This window comes from Cebus imitator, unplaced genomic scaffold, assembly GCF_001604975.1.
Source record: "Cebus imitator isolate Cc_AM_T3 unplaced genomic scaffold, Cebus_imitator-1.0 Scaffold149, whole genome shotgun sequence".
In the NCBI taxonomy this organism is placed as follows: domain Eukaryota; kingdom Metazoa; phylum Chordata; class Mammalia; order Primates; family Cebidae; genus Cebus; species Cebus imitator.
In genome coordinates this window covers 1705659-1724919 of record NW_016107464.1, presented here as the reverse complement: position 1 = coordinate 1724919, position 19261 = coordinate 1705659, and the positions used below count along the sequence as shown (strand labels likewise).

General features: G+C 46.9%; 1 protein-coding gene across 15 annotated transcripts in view; it reads right to left on the bottom strand.

Annotated features, from left to right (window-relative positions):
- Window positions 1-222: 222 nt before the first annotated feature.
- The window catches only part of UNC13B (unc-13 homolog B), a 239416-nt gene continuing 220377 nt past the window's right edge, over window positions 223-19261 (bottom strand). For 6 of the 15 annotated variants that reach the window (XM_037743661.1, XM_037743662.1, XM_037743668.1 and 3 more), the window contains 18 exons: window positions 16284-16411; window positions 15552-15637; window positions 9963-10004; window positions 8584-8710; window positions 8246-8342; window positions 7875-8018; window positions 7476-7553; window positions 6918-6995; window positions 6577-6665; window positions 6186-6338; window positions 5936-6059; window positions 5772-5828; window positions 5490-5570; window positions 4764-4911; window positions 3204-3260; window positions 2277-2369; window positions 1937-2096; window positions 223-1788 (listed from right to left, as the gene is read on the bottom strand). In XM_037743661.1, the coding sequence (XP_037599589.1) occupies window positions 1503-1788; window positions 1937-2096; window positions 2277-2369; window positions 3204-3260; window positions 4764-4911; window positions 5490-5570; window positions 5772-5828; window positions 5936-6059; window positions 6186-6338; window positions 6577-6665; window positions 6918-6995; window positions 7476-7553; window positions 7875-8018; window positions 8246-8342; window positions 8584-8710; window positions 9963-10004; window positions 15552-15637; window positions 16284-16411 (2028 nt within the window). In that variant the 3' untranslated portion in view covers window positions 223-1502. The remainder of the gene's footprint in view (window positions 1789-1936; window positions 2097-2276; window positions 2370-3203; window positions 3261-4763; window positions 4912-5489; window positions 5571-5771; window positions 5829-5935; window positions 6060-6185; window positions 6339-6576; window positions 6666-6917; window positions 6996-7475; window positions 7554-7874; window positions 8019-8245; window positions 8343-8583; window positions 8711-9962; window positions 10005-15551; window positions 15638-16283; window positions 16412-19261) is intronic. The other 9 variants (XM_037743666.1, XM_037743667.1, XM_037743671.1 and 6 more) reach the window with 6 other exon arrangements.

Sequence of the window (19261 nt, the reverse complement as noted above, 5' to 3'; positions counted from 1 at the left end):
GTCCCATGACTCTGTTAATTAGATGTGTGGTCTCAGGTCTAGGCCAGGATGTTAGCCCAGTGGTGTTCATCCAGAACCACTTTAGGCTTCACCCACTGGCTGTCAGGTATGGGTGTCAGGGAGGAGTATGAAGCAACAAAGGACCACTAGGCCAAAATCTGCCATTATAGAGGAGTCATTTCCACGGCTTTCCACACATTAGCAGAATTACCAAACCCCAAAGGCTGCTATGAGATAATTTATTATGGATTAGCCTATAATCTCCTGTAACAATGGCACATATAATAATTAACAACAGCAAAGATGCTTGGTTTCTTGTTTCATGTAATGGTCAATACATCTGTGGACAATGCTGAGTCCTCAGGAAGTCCAGGAGGCTGCTACAGAGGAAATCCAAGAACCTTATCACATCTCTGAGCAAGTCTTGGGAAGTCCATCTGACTCTCTGAAATAGTTTGACCTCCCAGGTAGTGTTGAGGGCCCCCTCCATCCAGCCTGTACAGAGGGATCAGAGTCCAGGCTCCTCCTGTAGGGTTGAATATCTAGGAGGGGAATAACAAATAACCCAGGTGAAAGAGAGAGACCAAAGTCTAGATTCTTTCTGCAAGGCAGAGGACAGCTAGAAGGCAGTGGCCACAGATGAGCAGGACTCTTTCTAGATTTTCTACAATTTTTGGCTTTGTTCAGGGCCTACCCAAGAAGAAAATACTCCTGGATCCTTCAAATAGCCCTCAGGTAGATACATGTTAGAACAGCCTATCATGTCTTGAAGTATCACTCCCTTGCCTAGAGGAGTGAGGTAGGGAGACTCCCAGGCAGGTGGCCCCTAGTGTCTGGGGTCCAAAGAAATATTCTGCTTAGGGCTTTGAAGCACCACGTGAACTTGGTTCTACTCATGATACAATCTGGGGAAAGGGATTAGCACAGTTCATTTCTAGAAGGTATCTTGTTCAGTTTCAAAGCCTTGTTCTCATTGGGGCCATAGAAAATCAGTGGAATCTAAATTCTATTCTATGTACTCCTGCCCTGGCCATACTCCAATCCAGACAACAGGGCTCAGCAAAAGGCTTAACTGACTACTCATCCAGCCAGGCACAAGTTCCATACCCTCTAAACTTGTTCTTCTAATGATTGGTATGTATGTGTCTAACTGGATAAGGTATGGCATGGAGACGAATAGAGGTGGGATGTGGAGTGGAGGGGTGTCTACCAAGAATGGCTGACACTCTCAGAAATGTCTGTCTCTCTCTCTTTATGGAAAATCTCTCCATGTGGTAACCCCATATCCCAGCCCCTAGTACCACAGTCCTGCTGGTCAGTGCTTCATGACCCTTTCTGTGAAAAGCTACATTATCACCACCCCAAATTTTTCCTCAAATATCTTTAACTGAAGGGGTCAGCCTCTTGACTGCAAAGACCCTAAGCTGGTTACACAGCCTACTCCCACTGGCCCTGATTTGTGAAATTGGTGCTGCCTTATTGGCATAGAAGCCAAAGGTGTTTCAGCTCCCCTCCTCCGTGGAACGAGACTCTGATTTGAGTTTCACAAACTCTCGGGCCACCTCGTCATTGCTCCTCTGAGACAAAATCCGGAGAATGGTCAGGCCTGTCTCATCCATGTGGATCTTCCGGCCCAAGGGACACCAGCAGGCACAGCTGCCCTTGGCTGTGACATCCCTCAGAGGCATCACAGCCAGCCCTAGCACACGATCTTCCCGGGCAAAGCAGTAATCCTTCACGCATATCTGCAACTCATAGGACTCAGGCCCCTCTTCATTTCCCAGGAGGCTGTGAGCACAGGATAGAAGTTATGAGGCCAGAGCTGAGATCCTCAGCTGATTTCAGGCTGCCATCCAGCCCAGCCCTCCTCTACCCGCACCCCCTCAAGTTTTACTCCCATCCCTGAGTCCTGCAGGTTCCCCACACTGTAACTTACAAGTGAAATGTTTCATTGTACTTGGGGGCCCAGTTGTTGCTTTTGGACTTCGTTGTGAACTTTCTCTTCTTATCACTTTGGTGTGGGCCAACCATGGTCACCTCCACAAAAGGCCGGAACATACCCGCTGTCTGCCATTTGAGGTCATTGGCAGCCACCACTGCCCAAACAAGGGAAACCTGTAAGGGATCCCACCAGGAATTCCCAGTTCTTGAACCCCAGGTGACCTTCCCCTTGGAGGAGGGCTGAGCTGGAGGGTTGAGATGAGCAGCCCCTGCCTTTGAGTGATAAGTAAGGCCACTGGGCAAGGAAAGGGCAGACCTGTAAGTCCATCACTCACCTTTCACTGTGACCTTGTGCTCCCCAGTACCAGGGTGTGTAAACAAGTCCACCTGAATAGAGACTTCTCCCACAGGATCATCCACACCAGACCCTGAGGACAAATGGAGAGATGATCCCCCATTGGAGAACTCTAGGGGGTAAACCTGAGAGGTGAGGAGGCTACCATCCTATACCCAAAAGCAAGAAACAATTACCACAGTAACCATGGGAAGTAAGCAATAGGAGAAGGGAAAGCAATGGGATAAAGAAAAAGGCTGTGTCTTGTAACACAACTTAAGCTGACAGCATCTTATGCGCAATGTTTTCCAAAAGTGCACTAAGACTTTCTCTCAAGGATCCCCAAAAGTCTATCTCCTAGGCTGAAGGATTTTTCATTGAAAGATGTTGGGGTAGGACAGTGCCATCACCTTGTATCTGTGTCTGGGAATTATGTCAACCTGGTGGTGTCTCTCAATGAAAAAATGTGGGTCCTCTGTAACCAAAAGCAGCAACCTCCCACCTATGCCCAGGATTCCTAGAGGTCCCTGGTTAGGAGGCTACTGTGCTCTGAAAGACTTCACCCCCCTCCAACCGGGGCCCCTACATAGAACGAACTCCCCAGTTCAAAACTCTGAAAGCCTATCTACAGGCTCCCCTTAGCAGAGGCCCCACCCTATTTTAAGAAAACACCACTATCTTACACCCCGGAGAAAATCCTTCTTTGTCCTGAGGCAAATGGGTGGGAGAATGCTGAGAACAGGACAGACATCAACAACAGAACCCCTTCCTAGGTTATATGAAAGCATTACCCATCTCTAAGACTTGGGATAGAGCTCCTAAACTTTGATAGCTGGTTCCCCAACCCCTAGCACAAGTTGCTCATTCTAGCTCCCAGGGGTCGGTGTTAGCCCATGTTAGATCTATATCTGCATAGTGTACAACATACCCTTTTCCGGCCGAATGTCCTCATTAGCAGTAAATCTAATACCTTTCCCATCATGCACTGAATGAGGACAGGCAAGTCAGAGGTAGTAGCAGCAGCAGGACAGAGAAAGAAGAATCAGTTAGCAGTCTAAGGAGTTAACAGCCATTCAAAGCAGCTCTACACATATTCTGAGGGAACACAGAGGTGGGGCAGAGTGGAGAAAGTGAAAGAGCTGGGGTCAATGTGTGAATGCTTCAAATTAGACTTCATGGGTCAGAGATCAACCAAATCATGGGCAGAAATAGTAGAAAAATACAGAGAGGAGGTATCTGAGAGCAGTGAGACAAGAGAGAGGCTGTAGGCGCTAATTTCCTAGACCCTTAAATGATAATGCAACGGGTAGAAAATGTACACATAAACACACAGATTCTTCCTGCAGTCGCCAACCCTGCTTTTACCGTATGTGTGCCCATTCCAGACTCTCCTCATGTTTTATCAAGCTTAAAGCTCAATGCTTCTAAAAAGCCTTTCTGGATTAACTCAGATCTTCCTTGATGGTATATGCCTGCACATGTACCCAGTTCTGTAAAATTTCTCCCTATCCCCTTGAATAAGACTCACAGCTCTTCTTTTGTTCTCTGTTCTTCCCACCCTGGATTAGAAATGAGAATAGATGAGAAATAGAGCAGTACACTTCAGGTCCCTTTCATTTTCTCACCTTCTATCACCAGCCTATCTGCTTAGACCCCTCTCCCCTCTAGGTCAGCCCTGTGCCCCAGATTCACACACAGCTCAGTAATGCCTAAGGTGCCAATTTCCCCCACCAGGTTCAGTCTCCCAGGTAGCCTGCTCAGGTTTCCTTGGAACCAGCCATAACAAATGTGCCTGAGGTGCCTCCTGGGAAGGCTCTCACCAGCGTCAGAATTTCAATCTGAGCTATATCTTTGCAGATATGTTTTGTTTCGGACAGGCCATGCTGGAGGTAGGGAGGAGTTCTGAGGACTGAAAGTCACTGGGAGAAAACCAGCTTCCTGGGTCCCCTGTGCATAAGTATCACCCCTGAGGCTGGAGCCTCAGCTGTGCACAGGGCCCCGAAATCCACATCCTCCCTCAGCAGCTGCCATGGTTTGCCTCTCTTCCTTGTCTCCTCATCCATGCTGCAGAGTCTGGAAAGTCTTTTGCCTTCTCTCCCCAGGAAAACTCCCAGCAAAGCTCCCCACACTATGTATGAGCCTTCACATTTCTCATGGTTTCCATTCATTCTCAAGGCTTCCTCGCAGATTTTTCCTTCTTCTTGCCGCTTACCAGTCAGGGTATACTCCTTGAGCTCAATAAACATGCATGGACCAGGTAATGTCTGAGAAAAGAAATCTCAGACATATTTCCCAGGCCTCTGTGATTCTTCTGCCTGGTAATGGGCATGAGGTAGAGGTAAGTACTGAGGTCCCATCAAGTAATTGAGATCTGACTTTGAAGGGCTCTCTGAGGAAGTTAACGTCCCCAAGGGCATGAAGATACAGACTCCCTAGGGGAAGATGTGTATCAGAAAGAAGTGGAAACCCAAAGCCCTCAGGGCCTTACCCTGGGTAGTCTGCGAGCGCACAAAGGTCTTGATGAGAGTGTCAGTGGTCTGTGTATACAGAGACAAGGCATAGCGTAGAGACTGCAGATCTGGGCTCTTCTCCAGGAAGGTTTTCTTCAGTCCATTGCCTCCTGCGTGGAAGTATTGCTGCAAGATAAAAGAACACCTGTGACTGTTTCATCCCCTTACAGAAAGCAGCTCCCCAACACTGTCCTCAGAGAAGCAAGAAGAGGACTGTGAGAATAGGCCATTCAGGAAAATCCACAGAACCAGAGTCATAGTCTCTTGGGTGAAGAGTATTATTGGGGTATTTGGCAGTATTGGCAGGGATGGCCACATTCCTGGAGGTAGGGTGGTGTTTAAAGGATGAGTCTTTCTGGACAAGCACAGTAATGGAATAGAAGCATTTCAGGTAGGGAGAAGAGCCAAAAGTGCTCTTGTGCACTTTCACCCAACTGAACCTTAGAGAACTTGAGACCTATGATATACCTCTCCCAGGTGCCTTGAAGCACAGTTCGTATGTTCCTGCCTTATTACTACCTTACCAATTACAAGCATCTTGAACTTAACTAGATCTGATTCTCTCTGTATTCTTGACAGTACATAGTAGCTCTCTTCTGGATGTGGAGTGCTAAGAGCTGGAGGGACACCTGGTCTGGCAAAGTGGAATACCCGGGCCAAGTGGGTGTGATGGTAAGACTGTCTGAAAAAGGGGAGGTCTCCACCTTGATGGTGTCCAGGGCGAGGTCAAGGACTGCACACTGCTTTGGAGTGAGATTCCGTGATTCCTCTCGCACCATGTGATCCTGGAACCCCAGAGAAATCAGCAGCATCAGGACAGCTCAGGATAGTCATGAAAGTCTTGTCCCACCTGCCAGCCCACAGCACATATTCATCCCCTCCTTTTCCTCTTCAGTCTCCAAAGCTTCAATTTCCTTCCCCCAGGCACCTCTCTCCATGGCCTCAGAAGGACCACACATGCCAGGAAGACCCCACACCCGGAGTACCTTGAGTTTGGAAAGATGGCTCAGCTCCTTAGCAGCAGTGAAGATCAGCTGGGTGCCCTGGGCAGAGAGGGAATCAGTCAAAAGCAGAGGACCCCACCTCCATGAGGAAGCAGGGAGTGAGGGGAAGGGAGACAGCAGGAGGAAGTGGAAGGAGGTGTCCTTACTGTCTGGTCAGTGAGCGGGGGCAGAACAATCATTCTCTCCATTGTATTCATCACCACCCGCCAGAGCTCCTTCAGTACACGTTTCAAAACTGTCTTCTCACACACAGTGGCAAAGAGGGTGAGGCTGCAAGTCCAGGCAATAGGTGAGACCAGGGTGAGAGTCTGAGAACCCCTGTCTCTAAGGAGCTCCCCTGTCCGATGGCCTCTGCTTTGCTCATCCCCACAGGAAAATCCTGAATGGTGTACTCACTTGCCATCCAGGAAGTCCATGAGAGGCCGGAGCACGCTATCTGCATCCTGAGCTGCTGAGGCCCTGGCATCCGGAGATGCATTCCCTGTGCCCCGAACCTGGCCCAGGATGTCGGCCATTTGTCGAACACACTCATCAATCCGTACCTGGAAACTACACATGTGCCCGCAGTGCAGCCTTCCCCTCCCCAAATACACACGGTCCCTGGAGCAACACCAGCTATTTGCTCCCATTCCCACATGCTCATGGTGCAGTTCCAGCAGGGACAATCAGCAGGAGTACAGGGAAGATCCACACACCTGCAGCTGTATGGTGAGGTGTGGGGCAGAGTTCTGGGATGGGCCAGGGACCACATCTAGCACCGAGGGCCTTGTACTATGGGGTCACTGACCTGTTTCCAAACACCATGCTGAGCTCATCCAGAACTGTATTCAGTTTCACCTGCAGCTCCTTCAGACTGTCTGCAGCTTCAAGGTCCAGCTGTATCCACAGGAGGTAAGCCTGGCTAGGCTGCTTCTCTTACCCTCTTCTACAATGCCGCACCCCTACTACTGCCTCGAAGGGCCTTACCCCAATTCCTACTCCTCCCTCACAGGGCCTTACCCCAATACCTATCTCAGATTAAGCCAGCCCAGACCCCAAGCTAAATTCCTGGCCTAAGAGAGGGTGGAGGTCTGTGGCAAGCTCAGGAATAAAGGGAATATGCAGTGACTCCCAAACCCTAAGACCTACCTCCTTGCCTCCCATGGCCTCAAACATTTTCTCCAGCTGGACCCTCAGTTGCTGCATGTTGTTCATCAGGATGCAGGGCTTTGGGGACAGATGTAGCTGTTGAGTCTTCGCTCCTTTCAGCATAGGGCCCATTAGCCTAAGGTCCCTCCCTCTCTCACAAAAGCCACAGGGACTTCACACATTACATAAGTTTCTCCCTAAGCACGAATTCCCCTTGACTAAAAGCAAATTTTAACAATTTTAAGCTGAGTGGTAGGTACTCGAGTATTAATGTATTATCCATTATAACTCTTTGAATATCTTAAGGTTTTCATTAAAAAAAAAAAAAAAAAAGACTAAGCAAAGGTCTAGCTTAGCAGAGGATAATGTACTAAATGAGACTCACAGGATCTCTGTCAAATTCTTATAATTTTGTGGCATGGATCTGAAGCAAAGCTGTGGTGGGAATCAGACATCAGGAGCGTCACCCCAACCCTCAATTCTGAGGACAGCTTCAAAAGCAAGAGGGATTCAAATGTCTTCCACTCTTTCTCTAAGAGTCCAAGGGCCTGAACCTACCAGTTTCTCCTTTGTGCAATAGGCTGGGAAGTCCTTTGACAAGATGTCTGCATACTGCATCAGCACCTTCCCGATGGTCTGAGAAAAGAGGAGAAAAGGAAAGGAAAGGGAGCACTTAGTTCTTCTACAGGGCTCTTGCCTGAGGTGGCACTTATCATCGCAGAACAGTAACAACAGGGAGGTAAAGGGGGAATCTCACAGTAAGGGAGAAAGACCCCTCTCAACCACAGAATACTACAAAGACAGAACCATCTGTCTGCCCCAGAAACAAGCAAAGGAGAATGGGGGTCACACAAAGCTTTACTTGAAGGCCACAGTGAAGAGGTGCTGAGCTCAGGCCTGTGATGTGGCTATGAGTGTAGTGGTGGTAAGGGGGAGGGAGTAGGCAAGTATGGTTACCTTAGCAAACCTCCTCATGTAGTGGGCAAGGATGCTGGGGTCCGGGCATTCTAGCTTCCGGATGATCTCAAAGCTCTGATTGAGTTGTGTGAAGACGTCCACCACAGAGCAGGAAAAGAGTGCATGCTCTGATGTCTGCTGGAACTAAAGACCACGCACAGAGTCACCATCCACAGCTGCTATCTTTTCCTAAGCTTGTAGAGTTTGAAAAGGCTCTGCCCAGCAGGGGTGGCTTGGTGGCCCTCAACAATGCTTCTACGAACTCCACAGGGCAGAGAGAGCCATCCTGGCTAAAGCTTAGGAACTTCTGCCAATAGCTAATTGCTGGGAGACCTGGCCTGGCCCCTGTGCAGCCAAAGCCCCTCACTTACTCCATCCTTCTTATCTCGTTCCAGGGCCCCACGCAGGAATTCCAGGGATACATCCTCATTCTCATCCAGCCATTGTAGCACAAACTGCTCAAACCACCTGCAGCCAGAGCAGGAGAACTGGGGGTTAGAGCTAGTGGTTGGAAGATGCCACATCCTGACAGCTCCACCAGATTGGGATCCTTTGGATGGCAGGGCACAGTTTAATACACTTCTCTGTCTACACTGGTACCTGGAACAGGCAGTCCCCAAGACTAGCTTGCTGAAATGAATTGTGGATACTAGCCCTGCCCACCCAGAGGGCCCTCTTCCCTTCCCTCTGTAGCCACATGATGACTCACACTGGGTACTCAGGCACCTGACCCTGGAGGACAGGCAGATCCCGCACGTATTCATTGTGGAGCCACTTCACCTTGAAGTGCAGGTTCATGTAGTCAGCACTCTTACACAGGTGGTCTTTCTCATGCTCTGGTGGTAGGGAGAGAGGCTAGGTCAGGTCCCAGCTGTAGAGGCCATGGTTTCTGAATCTTCCCAAGGCAGCAGATCTCGTCAGGTGGCTCTATCAGATGCCTTAGGACAAGAGTGACTCCCAACTTCCTTCTCACAGTCATCTCTCCCTGCCAGTGTTCTGCTCAGCAACTCTCCACAAGCCCAAATCTTCCTCTAGAGAGACTAAGCCAGACTCCCACATAAAGCCTACAGTCTTTTTGCTCTCGCGTTTGGAAGTGTAGTCTTTTTGCTCTAGTGTTTGGCCTCTGGTGAAGAAGCGGAGAAAGGGCCATGGTGCTGATGCTGATTAGTAGGGAGACTGCCCAGGAGTATAGAGCGCAAGGTTTTCCAGGGCTGTTCTAATCACAGTAGCTGAGCCATCCTTCAGACAGGCTTAAAGGCAGAAATGAGCAGGTGTACATGGCATGAATGGATCAGTGACAACTACACAGAGACAGGGAAAACCGAACTGGGCCCAACTTGACAGGAAGAGCAGCTGGGCAGCCATGGTGTAATGGAATCTTTGAGGCAAACTGATGGGTTCCAGGGCAGAGCTAAGACACTGAAAAAAATGAATTCTCAGGGAAGTATGCAAATATGAATAGTCAGTTTGGAAACGATGGAAACACAGCCAGATGAAAGGATTATCATGCTGCAGAAAATGGGGCACTTATTATGAACTGGAAAAGTCATCTAGTTGAATCTCCAGAGCCTTCTGGAAAATCTAGGACAAAGATCACTCTCAATTTGCTCAGAGTCTGGAGCACTGGCCACACCCACAGGTTCTCTTCATCTACCCCCTTTATAGTTGAAGCACTAATTTGAATAATAAAATCAATTTTATGCTGACACATCAACATAAAAGCAAGCAAATGTGGGAGAGGACTAAGGACAGAGAATAGAAGGCCACTATTTGTGGCCTGGACTATGTTGTGGCCTGGACTATGTTGCTCAACTTTGAATTGCCATGGGTGATGCTCCTCCAAGTCAAGGCAGAATATCCAGGCTGGGGCCGCTGGCCCTTGTGAGTTAGTGCAGCAGACACTGAAGGAGGAAATGGAAGCCCAGGATTCAGCCTCAAAGGGCTTCAAGTCCCAGGAATTTCATCCCCTAGCACTGCAGGCAGCACTGTCTCCACCTAAAGTTGCATTTGCAGTCTCTTCTATGAAGCAGTGAGCAGAAGAGGGAAAAGGTTTAAGACTAGAGGCAGAAGGACAACCAAAAGTTCTACCACCCGGAAAGAGGACTTTTCGTATACGAATGACAGTGGTTGCTTGTGACAGAGCAGAGACACCAATGAGCAACAAATCGAGTGAAAAAATCAGGGACATCAGAAAGACCCTCAGGGACATCAAAAGAGAGACCCTCTCTTCCACCCCTATCCCCTGCTATTATTATTATTTTTTTTAATTGCTATTCTTAAACCAGTCTAAGAACCCAGAAATGGGCCAGGAGTGGTGGCTCACACCTGTAATCCCAACACTTTGGAAGGCCGAGGTGGGTGGATCACAAGGTCAAGAGATTGAGACTGTCCTGGCTAACACGGTGAAACCCCATCTCTACTTAAAATACCAAAAATTAGCTAGGTATCGTGGTGGGCATCTGTAGTCCCAGCTTCTCAGAAGGCAAAGGCAGGAGAATAGTTTGAACGCAGGAGGTGGAGGTTGCAGTGAGCTGAGATCGCGCCACTGCACTCCAGCCTGGGCGACAGATCAAGACGCCATCCAAAAAAAAAAAAAAAAAAAGAGTTTGTGAAATGAATGTTTTCAAGACACAAACACTGCCATGCCCATCAGGTGTGCAGAGCAGGCCTGAAGATCGTGATGAGACTCCCTTTTCAGCAGCAAAGCAGGAAGTGACAGTTGTGGCCTTCCTGGTGGCCAGACTTCTAGCATCTTTAGCCACCCAGACAGCCACCAAATGACATCACATAGAGAAGGCCTCAGAAAAGGAGGAGGGTGTATGGACACACAGCTGATGAGGGGTCAGTGCTCAGCTACCAAGGTCCACTTCTGGCCTGGTTGTCTCCCACCCCCAGGATGCATTCAAGGCTACACATCAGAAGCATAAATAAGGGTAGTCAACTCAGGCCCACTGGCAGCGACAAGTAGCCACTGACAGGGGGTCTGAGGCCATTCAGTGCAGAGCAGCTCCCCCACCCCAGTGGCCATCTTCACACTGCAGCGCAGGGCTGGCCCTGATGCCAGCCAAGTGTGCAAAGTCCTGTTTCTTTGTCTTTACGTAGGGACCTGGGCGATGTGCTTTAGAGAAATTCCCTATTATTTCATGGGAAAGGGGTCTGTGAAAAGGAGAGGGCAGGTTTTGGAACCAAGTTGACCTGGTGTCAAGTCCTGGCTCTGCCTTTTTTTTTTTTTCTGAGACAGGGTCTTACTTTGTCACGCAGGCTGAAGTGCTGTGGCTGTATCATGGCTCACTGCAGCCTTGACCTGCTGGGCTCAGGCAATCTTCCCACCTCAGCCAGAGGCGCTAGGACGCCAGGCACATGCCACCACACCCGGCTAATTTTTATATTTTTTTGTAGAGACCAGGCCTCACTATGTTGCCCAGGCCAGTCTTGAACTCCTGAGCTCAAGCAATCCTCCCACCTCAGCCTCCCAAAGTGCTAGGATTATAGGCAAGAGCCACTGTACCCAGCCTCTGCCTCTTGTTAATTTGACAACATCACGTACCTGCTGCGCCTGCTCCTTCCTCTGTAGAAGAGGGTGCTGGTCTTGCCCTTTTGAGGCCTCCATGAGGGTCAAATGTGTCATGGGACACATAGAGCCATGCCTGCGCAGATCTGTGGAATAAACAGCAATTCTGAGCAGGCTCATTTTAAATGGACTTACAAATTTGGGCCTTCCTTGTGTGCCTTCCTCATAAAACCCACTCCTCCCAGGATGTGCTTGGAAGTACTGCTGTATTTACCTGAGAGCTATGCTTTTCCTCAAAAATATAAACGTGGTAATCTCTTGCATGAGGTGTGGCCCTGCACCCTCACCTGCTTGTGGAAGGAGTCTGAATTGGCAGTGACCTGCGCGCTAGGGTCTCTGCTGGGGAAGTGGCAGGTGTGTGGCCCTCCCCTGGCCCTGTAGTGAGTGTGGCTGGCACCTAACGTTGCCCTTGTGGGAAGCTCAAGGGGGCGCTTTCTACTCCAGGCTCCTTTCCTTACTGGGAGGCCTTGAGCAAATAGCTGCCACTCCCTACTTTTAACAAATTTTTTTTTTTTTTTTTTGNTTATTTTAGACAGCGTCTCGCTCTGTCGCCCAGGCTGGAGTGCAGTGGCGCTATCTCTGCTCACTACAACCTCAGCCTCCCGAGTAGCTGGGATTACAGAGATGTGCCACCACACCCGGCTATTTTTATATTTTTAGAAGAGATGGGGTTTCACTATGTTGGCCAGGGCGGTCATGGACTCCTGAACTCAGGTGATCCACCTGCCTTAGCCTCCCAAAGTGTTGGGATTACAGGCATGAGCCACCATGCCCGGCCTATATAAGCTTCTGACAGAACATTTCATCGTGGCTAGATTTACCTTGCCCCTATTTCTTACCATCTTAACATCTCCAGCTGAAGTGGAACAGAGTACATCAACTAATCTTACCCTCTTGTTCAATGCTGAGAATTATCCTCAAATCTTCCTTCTGCTTCTTTATTTGTATCCAGTTAAATCACCAGCCCCTGATTTTGCCCCCAAATGTCTCTAGAATCTATCCATTCCTTCTAGTCACACTGTCACCTGCCTAGGTCTCATCACCACTATCTCTAACCTTAACCTGGATTACTACAACAGCCTCCAGATTGGTCATTCCGCCTCCCAATCCATTCTCCACACTGCAGACCGAGCAAGTGGCCCTTCTACATAATAATCTGATCATGTTAATCCCTTGCTTAACATATATCAGTGGCTTCCAACTGCCTCAAGACAGAGTCCAAAAGTTGGCTGGGTACAGTGGTTCACATCTGTAATCCCAACATTTTGGGAGTCTGAGGTAGACAGATCACTTGAGGCTAGGGGTTCAAGACCAGACTGGCCAACATGGTGAAACCCCGTCTCTGCTAAAAATACAAAACTTAGCTGGGTGTGGTGACTCATGCTTGTAATCTCAGCTACTCGGGTGGCTGAGGCACAAGAATAGCTTGAATCCAGGAGGTGGAGGTTGCAGTGAGTCAAGATCACACCACTATATTCCAGTCTGGGCAACACAGCGAGACTCTGTCTCAAAACAAAAAAAAAGAAGAAGAAAAAAAAGAGTCCAAAGGCCTATGCATGGCTTACAACCTCCTTCATGATCTGACTGTCATATCTCTCCATCTTCATGTCTTATTTATTTCTTCCCCTACCCTCTGAAGTGCTAGTCACACTGAACTACTGCTGCTTCCAGTTCTCCAATCATGCCAGATCTCTCTAGATCCCAGCCTCTGCATGAAATGTTCTGTCTCTCTTTCTTATCACTACCACTCTCCTGGCTAAGTCTTATTGCCCTTCAGGTTTCAGCTTGTATATCACCTCCTCCAGGAAGCCTTTCTAGGTTCTCAGAGTCTGGGTTACATGGTTCTCCTATGTGCTCTCAGCACCCTATGCTTACTCCTCTTGTGACATTATAACTTTGTGTTGTAACTGCCAATTTATATGACTGTTTTCTAGACTGCTCTGTGAGCTTCTTACAGGATGGTGCTATGCCTCATTTATCTCATTGGATTCCAATAACCAGCACAGTGCATGGCACAAAGATAATATTCAATAAACATTTGATGAATGGAGTGGGCATTTACTGTAAAGCGGCAGGAAGGAACTTTTGTTTCATATTTTAATTGGGAGAGTTGTAACACAGATAGGCTTACTTGTCAAAACTCATCAAATTATATTCTTAAAGTAGTCTTATTACATTGTACATAAATTATACCTCAGTAATGTTGACTTACAAAATATTTGGCGAAGGACAGCATTTTCAACTTTCCTTTTATAGTCAGATTCAATGCCACTCTCCTACCATCCAGGCCTCCAAACTCCTCCCCTTCTCTTGCCCTACATATTCTGAGAATCATCAAGTCCTGTTCTGGCTTCCTTCCAATGTCTTTCAAAGCCCATTCTCCTCTCTCCACTTCTCTTCTCTAATCCCAGTGCCCTCTCCTCCCTAAGTTATTACAACAGCTCTTCGTTATCTGCATTCTCTGATTCTGGTCTCTCCCTGGTGCCCTCATCTCCCACTGAAGTAAATCTTATTAAAATGTTACTAAAAAGTAAATCTTATTAAAATATCTATTAAAATAAATACATTGCATCTCTGCTCATGAGCCTACAATGGTTTCTTACTGTTCTTAATAACTAAGATTTAGTCAGTGCTTAGTAAGCGCCAGAGAATGTGCTAACCATGTAATAAACATCTCAGTACTTCATCAGTTCAAAGGAATAGATGCTATCATCACTCCCATTTTACAGATGAGAAAATGGGAGCTCATAAAAATTTAGTTTGGACCAAATTCACCCTGCAATGTAGGCAGTGAAATTGAGGTTTGAAATCAGGCCAACATTAATTCTTTCTCTTAAAGTAGAAGTTTTGAATCCTTTTGTGTTTGTTTTAAACATTAGCAGAACTCCCCTTTCAAAAAAAATCTCATCTAGAATCCCACGTAAGATTGATAAAAGCAGGGCTGGCTGAGCTGGCATCATGTAAAAGAAGCCTAGCCTCTGGGTTTCCCTTTAACTTAGCTCCTGAGATACTTCTGTTTGAAAACTTCTGTTCCACCTCACACTGCCTCTCTTATGGAGTTGATTCACTTTTCACAGGTATTTTCTCTTTTCCCCCAAACCAACTGGAGCTGGAGTTCTTCAAGAACTGAGACTGTACTCCCCATCAGGCTAAATGGCATCTGGAGGGAGAGACGAGTGACCCCCTCACTGGCCTGACAGCAGGGAGCCCTGCTCTGGGCTTGTATTACAGAATACACATGTGTAGTCTGTGGCTGGCTCAAATGTAACACAGATCTTCAAGGTTCTTTCAGTCTCAAGACTCACTGATTCTAAACCTCACAAATTTAAGAGTCTGAGGGTGGCTGATCTGCCCTGCCATCCCACCCAAATAACAGATCCAGACTCTGCTTTGTCCTTGCCCAGATGGCTCCTCCTCCTCCTAGGTGGGCTTTCACAGACTGAGGAGACAGACTACCATACATACAGGCAGGAAAGGCTGCTAAATAGGTGAGTGCAGATGGGTACAGATGGGAAGGTCTGATACAGGTAGGGAGTGATATCTTTGTGGACCAAAGTAGGAAATGAATAAAAGAACAAACTGAATGAATAAGATGAATAATAATTTGCCTGTGGCTCTGCTCTACAGGAGAAGTGAGGGAAGAAGTATCTTCCTGGCATTGGAACACTAATCCAGAGCAGCTTTCAAGAAAAGCCAGGCCAGAGAGTCCCCAGCATAAGAAAACAATTATATCTATCTGCATATTTAAGGTTCTCTGATTCTTTAAAACTGAAGTTTCACAAGACCATTCTCCAGGAAGTAGGCCACCTAAGAACACCCACTATGGGAGAAGCTGATCTCTAAGCTGGGAAGGTCTTGAACAGGCAGTTGCTTCAAAGCTAGAAGGAGTAATCTACATCCACACAGCCATTTTCATTACTTCCTTTGGCTGCAACTTTGCCCTCCCAATGTCTCCTGGGGCCTACCTCCCACCAGGCCTAGAGTTCCTTTTGTTTCTCACTATACCACTCACCCAGAACTTGCAGTTGTCTAGAAGAGGAAAGGGATAATGAACGAGGAGTTTGGGCTAGAAGCCTGGCAGCCCACTGATTTAGACAGACCCTTACCCTCCAATGCATATTTCATGTCTTGGGCAAACAGATGCCACATCACTTCTGCGCTGACTTTTCCCACATTCAACTCCTGAGGAAACCTGGATCACAGAAGAAACCAAAGTCAGAGAATAAGGCAAGAGTCACTTGATTTGATTCATTTCAAGGCTAAAGTGCCTAGTTCTTGGAAGTCATACTGGAGAGAGGAGAATCCTAGGGAACAGGGCTAAGTCCAATCTGGAGAAAAGGGACCCAGGGGTCTAGGGGCCAGTGGCAGGACAAATGGGGGCAGGACAAGTTGGGTTAGCCCCGTAGGCAAGATGGGGCTGGGGCAGAAGATGCCCAGAAGACAGGGAATTTAGAGGCAAGGGCTGGAAAGCAGGCTCAGGCTAAATAAGCTAGAGGAGAAAGGGCAAGGGGGTGGGCTAGAAGAAGTCCCACTTTATTTCCAGTGGACAGACACATATACACATTGTCTCTGGATCCCCTGGGGCTCCTATGGCAGCCACAATCCCAGAAGCCTCTCACTTCAGGGAGGCTGGTTCAGTCTGGGCAGGGACCCCCATTATATTTCCACACCTGTCTCCAGAAACAGTTACCCAGACAGATACAAGGGACAGAGGGACAGATGGACGGACAGGAAGAAGAGGTGGCACTGCAAACATACAGAGACAGGAGAGAAAGAAGTTGTTAGACAGATGGACAAACCAACCACCAACATACAGGGCCAAAAAGGGTGATACTCACTGGTTCAGAACAGGTGTGTAGGAATTTTTATCTTCCTCTATGATTGACACAATGAGTGTGATGAGCTTTGGCCAGAAATCCAGGTTCCGAATGCTGGGCCCTTGTTCCTCTGGAGGTAGTTCCTGCATCTTGATCCAGAAGAGACAGTGAGAGAGAGGGAGAGTCAGAGTAGAATGTGGAGAATGTCTCCAATGATCCTCTTTCTCTTCCCCTCTCCATACCTCTTCCTGTAGAATCACGGGTCTTTCCTCTCCTAGAGCTATCTTCCACAAAACTATTCCTGTTCTGTAAGAGTGACTACTGTGAGATCCCTGGACACAGGAAGCCTATCCCTGAGAACTTCTCTCCTCAGCCCCAGGGCACTGCTCTGATAAACTTGGTCAGTCTAGGAGACATAAAATGTCCATCCTCCTAATCCCTTCTCTCATTTGCTATAAGCAGAGTAACTCCCTGGCTAACAGCCCCTCCAGCCTCACTAAGTAGGTCTAGTTCTATGTGGCCCCCACAGGCAGGCAGCCCTCCTTTTCTGGTGGTATTCCTCCACTGACACCACACCACCACCACACACATACATATCTCAGCTCTGAGAAGCTCTTTCAACCTCTGCAGGAACTACTGAACAGATATAGTGTGCATTTCAGCCTTTCAGTGGAGTAGGACTTCTCTTGACTCTCTGAAGTTATTAGGGGGAAGAACTACATCTAGGAAGATATTTGGCTAGCTGGATAAGAAAGGGCCTTCCTTGGGAAGAGACTTTCAGGTAAAGAGAAATCACGTTATATTCTGAGCCAGAAAAGGGAAGTAGGAGTCACCACAGGGAAGCTGGAACACACATTATCTCCCACTAAGACAAAGGCATAGAAGGACAGGAACAGAAACGGGGCCTTTATGTGGGATGTCATGTCACTGAAAAGCCTCCACAGTCCTTAATTAGCCTGCATTTTCAAGAAATTACTAGAAACCCAGAAAGAATCTTTAATATCACATGAATACGTTTCTTCCTTTTATTTTTTCTGTCATTATCCTGGCTCAGGCTCTTATATCATTCAAGAATTTCCGAACTGGTCTTTGATCTCCAATCCAATCCCTCTTCCTTGCAGCTATCAGTGATCTTTCTACAAAGAAAATCTCAAAGTCTTACTCCTCTGCTTAAAGCCCTTCAACAGCATTCAATAAAGTTTAAATTCCCTTGAAGAGGTCCTTCACTTCCCTTGTTAGCTGTATTAAACCACTGCTCAAGGAAATAAGAGAGGACACAAACAGATGGAAAAACATTCCATGCTCATGGATAGGAAGAATCAATATCATGAAAATGGCCATACTGCCCAAAGTAATTTATAGATTCAGTGCTATCCCCATCAAGCTGCTATTGACTTTCTTCACAGAATTGGGAAAAAAAAAAACCCACCTTAAACTTCATATGGAACCAAAAAAAGAGAAGAGCCCACATAGCCAAGACAATCCTAAGGAAAAAAAAAAAAAAAATGCTGGAGGCATCACACTACCTGACTTCAAACTATACCACAAGGCTACAGTAATCAAAACAGCATGGTACTGGTACCAAAACAGATATATAGACCAATGGAACAGAACAGAGGCTTCAGAAATAATGCCACATGTCTGCAACCATCTGATCTTTGACAAACCTGACAAAAACAAGCAATGGGGAAAGGATTCAGTATTTAATAAATGGTGTTGGGAAAACTGGCTAGCCATATGAAGAAAGCTGAAACTGGATCCCTTCCTCACACCTTACACAAAAATTAACTCCAGATGGATTAAAGATTTAAACATAAGACCTAACACCATAAAAACCCTAGAAGACCATCTAGGTAATACCATTCAGGACACAGGCATGGGCAAGGACTTCAGGACTAAAACACCAAAAGCAATGGCAACAAAAGCCAAAATAGACAAATGGGATCTAATTAAACTAAAGAGGTTTGCACAGCAAAAGAAACTATTACTAGAGTGAACCATCAACCAACAGAATGGGAAAAAATTTTTGCAATCTACCCATCTGACAAAGGGCTAGTATCCAGAATCTACAAGGAACTTAAACAAATTTACAAGGAAAAAACAACCCCATCAAGAAGTGGGCAAAGTATATGAACGGACACTTCTCAAAAGAAGACCTTTATGCAGCCAACAAACATATGAAAAAAGCTCATCATCACTGGTCATTAGAGAAATGCAGATCAAAACCACACTGAGATACCATCTCACGCCAGTTAGAATGGCAATCATTAAAAAATCAGGAGATAACAAATGCTGGAGAGGATATGGAGAAACAGGAATGCTTTTACACTGTGGGTGGTAGCGTAAATTAGTTCAACCATTGTGGAAGACAGTGTGGCAATTCTTCGGGGATCTAGAACTAGAAATACCATTTGACTTGGCAATCCCATTACTAGGTATATACCCAAAGGATTATAAATCATTCTATTATAAAGATATATGAACAGGTATATTTATTGCAGCACTATTCACAATAGCAAAGACTTGGAACCAACCCAAATGCCCATCAATGACACACTGGATAAAGAAAATGTGGCACATATACACCATGGAATACTATGCAGCCATAAAAAAGGCTAAGTTCATGTCCTTTGCAGGGACATGGATAAAGCTGGAAACCATCATTCTCAGCAAACTGGCACAAGAATGAGAAACCAAACACTGCATGTTCTGACTAATAAGTGGGTGTTGAACAATGAGAACACATGGACACAGGAAGGGAAACATCACACACTGGGGCCTGTCGGGGGTTAGTGGACTGGAGGAGGGATAGCAGGGAGTGGGGGGATAGGGAAGGGATAGCATTAGCAGAAATACCTAATGTAGATGACAGGGTGATGGATGCAGCAAACCACCATGGCAAGTGTATACCTATGTAACAAACCTGCATGTTCTATACATGTACTCCATAACTTAAAATATAATTAAAAAAAAAAAAAACTAATGTCTACAAAAAAAGT